This window comes from Myotis brandtii, unplaced genomic scaffold (genome assembly GCF_000412655.1).
Source record: "Myotis brandtii unplaced genomic scaffold, ASM41265v1 scaffold78, whole genome shotgun sequence".
NCBI classification, from domain to species: Eukaryota; Metazoa; Chordata; class Mammalia; order Chiroptera; family Vespertilionidae; genus Myotis; species Myotis brandtii.
Window position 1 is genome coordinate 1,682,591 of NW_005371131.1, and position 2,194 is coordinate 1,684,784.

At 62.9% G+C, this 2,194-nt stretch overlaps 1 protein-coding gene across 2 annotated transcripts in view; it reads left to right on the forward strand.

The window, feature by feature from the left end:
• Positions 1–2,194, forward strand: part of PVALB (parvalbumin) — an 18,333-nt gene that overhangs the window by 2,590 nt on the left and 13,549 nt on the right. For both annotated transcript variants that reach the window (XM_014530853.1, XM_005883240.2), the window contains exon 3: positions 1,432–1,564. In XM_014530853.1, coding sequence (XP_014386339.1) covers positions 1,432–1,564 — 133 coding nt within the window. The remainder of the gene's footprint in view (positions 1–1,431; positions 1,565–2,194) is intronic.

Consider the following 2,194-nt stretch of genomic DNA (forward strand, 5'->3'; position numbering starts at 1 on the left):
CCTCCGGGCGGGACTGGGGTCGGTGGGGAAGCCGCCCCGGCCACCGGAAACTTGGGGCCGCCAAAGGCTGGGTGGCCCTGCTGGGAGGGCTGGAGTCCCCACCAAGGTCGAAGACCGGGGTCCTTGGCCCGGGACTTCCCCTTTAGGCGCGCAGGAGGGGCTGCAGGCGGGTGGGCATGCCTTCTCGCTCACCCCTTCCCTCGCCCCCCATTGTGGGCAGCGCTCTTCCCGCCCGGCGGTGGGCAGGGCTGGCCCCACTACTGTCCAAACCCCCCGCCCCCAGGGCTCAGAGCCCTTTCCAAGGGGCCCAGAGTGAGGTGACCTTCCCGGAGCTGGCGCCCTGCTCTGTCCTGCCCAGCGGGGCTGAGCATCCTCAGGGCTTCAACTTCAGCTCCGGGGCTGCCCAGGGAGAGAGGGAAGCATTCTGAGCAGCCCAGGACTCCAGGCTGAGCCGCCTCCCTCCCATCACCCGGATGGGGAAACTGAGGCTGGGAGAGGGTCAGAAACCAAGGCCCAGTTCTGACCCCAAGGTCACCCAGCAGGCACCCGTGGGGTTAGGACTGGGTCTTGGTCCCCACCCTAGTGTCAGCCCTGGGTGAAGGGCGAACAGGACTCCTAACAGCACCCCACACCCCCCCACACGTTACCCCACTTCACATGGTGCCCCTTCCCAGGGGTTCTTCAAAAGGAGCTCTGGACATAGAACACTGGGGAGGGGGACCCCATTTCCTTTCCGCTTGGTGCCCCCTCCCCTGGGCAGGAAGAAGCTCGGGAAGCCACCCTCCAGGGCGCGGACACAACCCCCCACTTCTCCGGGAGCCGCCTTGCTCCCTCCAAATAGAAACTTAACTGGGAATTCTCGGGGAGCCTTCCAACATCCCCCCAACTCCCACCAGAACGGATTTCTGCAGCAAAACCAGAATTTCTGGGTCCTCCCCTTCCTCCTCCCAGGGTGTGACCTTGAGAGACATTTCTCCTCTCTGTGTGGGTTTTCTGGTAACACAATCTGTGGCCAAGAAAAAGGTTGCCTCTTCCCCCACAGGCCCGCTCCCCCGCCCCAAAATACACACACCAGGTTTCCATCCTGCAGTTCCTCCACTCAGCCACCACCGCAAGGCTTCCTGGACACCCTCTGCCTTTGGAGGCGAGGCGGCCCCACCATCAGCGGAGGGTCCAGTGGTGGGTGGGGGAGGCCTGGGAGCCAGGGCGTCTGGGTGCAGGCTCCCCTCTCCCACCTCTGCCTCTGTGACCTTGAGCAAAGCGCCCTCTCCAGCCTGGCCTGCCCCCCCCCCACCCTCCCATGGAGGTGGGTCCCCTTTCTTCCCCAGGAGGGCCACAGGGAGTCAGTGACAAATTCTGGGACACTCCCCTCTCCCTCTCCCCTACTGCCCTTGCCCGGGGGCATTCTGACCCCTCTCTCCACCCCCACAGCTGCCGACTCCTTCGACCACAGAAAGTTCTTCCAGATGGTGGGGCTGAAGAAGAAGAGCCCGGACGAAGTGAAGAAGGTGTTCCAGATCCTGGACAAAGACAAGAGTGGCTTCATCGAGGAGGACGAGCTGGGGTAAACTGAGGCCTGCGGGGGCTGGGAGAGGGAGTGGGGGCTGGGACTCTTGCCCTCCCGTCTGCGCCTTCACAGAAATAACCTCGTCCGACCACTGCTGCTTCCGGAAGAACCACCTCCTCAGCAAAAAGTGCGACTAACTAGCCTAAATGATAGCTGCTTAATCCTGCTAATGGGCTGATGCTACTTAATAATTTAACACAATTCAGAGGCCGTTTTTCTCGGCCGAACACCATAGGCGAGACAGAGAGCCAGCCCGAGTGTTCCATCGATTTTCATGTGTCTAAAAGGCACCTCTACCACCCGCAGAGCCCAGCCTCCCGGCCCAGGGCGGCCAGGGCAGTGCCTGGGTGAATCGGGGAGGCGGGACCAGCGTTGGGGTTCAGGGGACCAGGGAGCAAAGTGAAGGAGGAGGAGGTCATGACGAGGAAAGTGCACAAAGGCGCCAGCACAGGCACCTCCCACCACAGCCCCCCTGGCCCAGGTCCGCGCCCCCCGCTGCGCCCCAAGTCACTCTCTGGCATAGGCTGCCTTGGATTTTGTCAGAAAGAGAAGGGGGAGGGGGGAGAGGAGCCTTTTGAGTGAGGACTTCCTCATCCATCCAGTCTCTCCCCACCCCTCCCCCCCCCC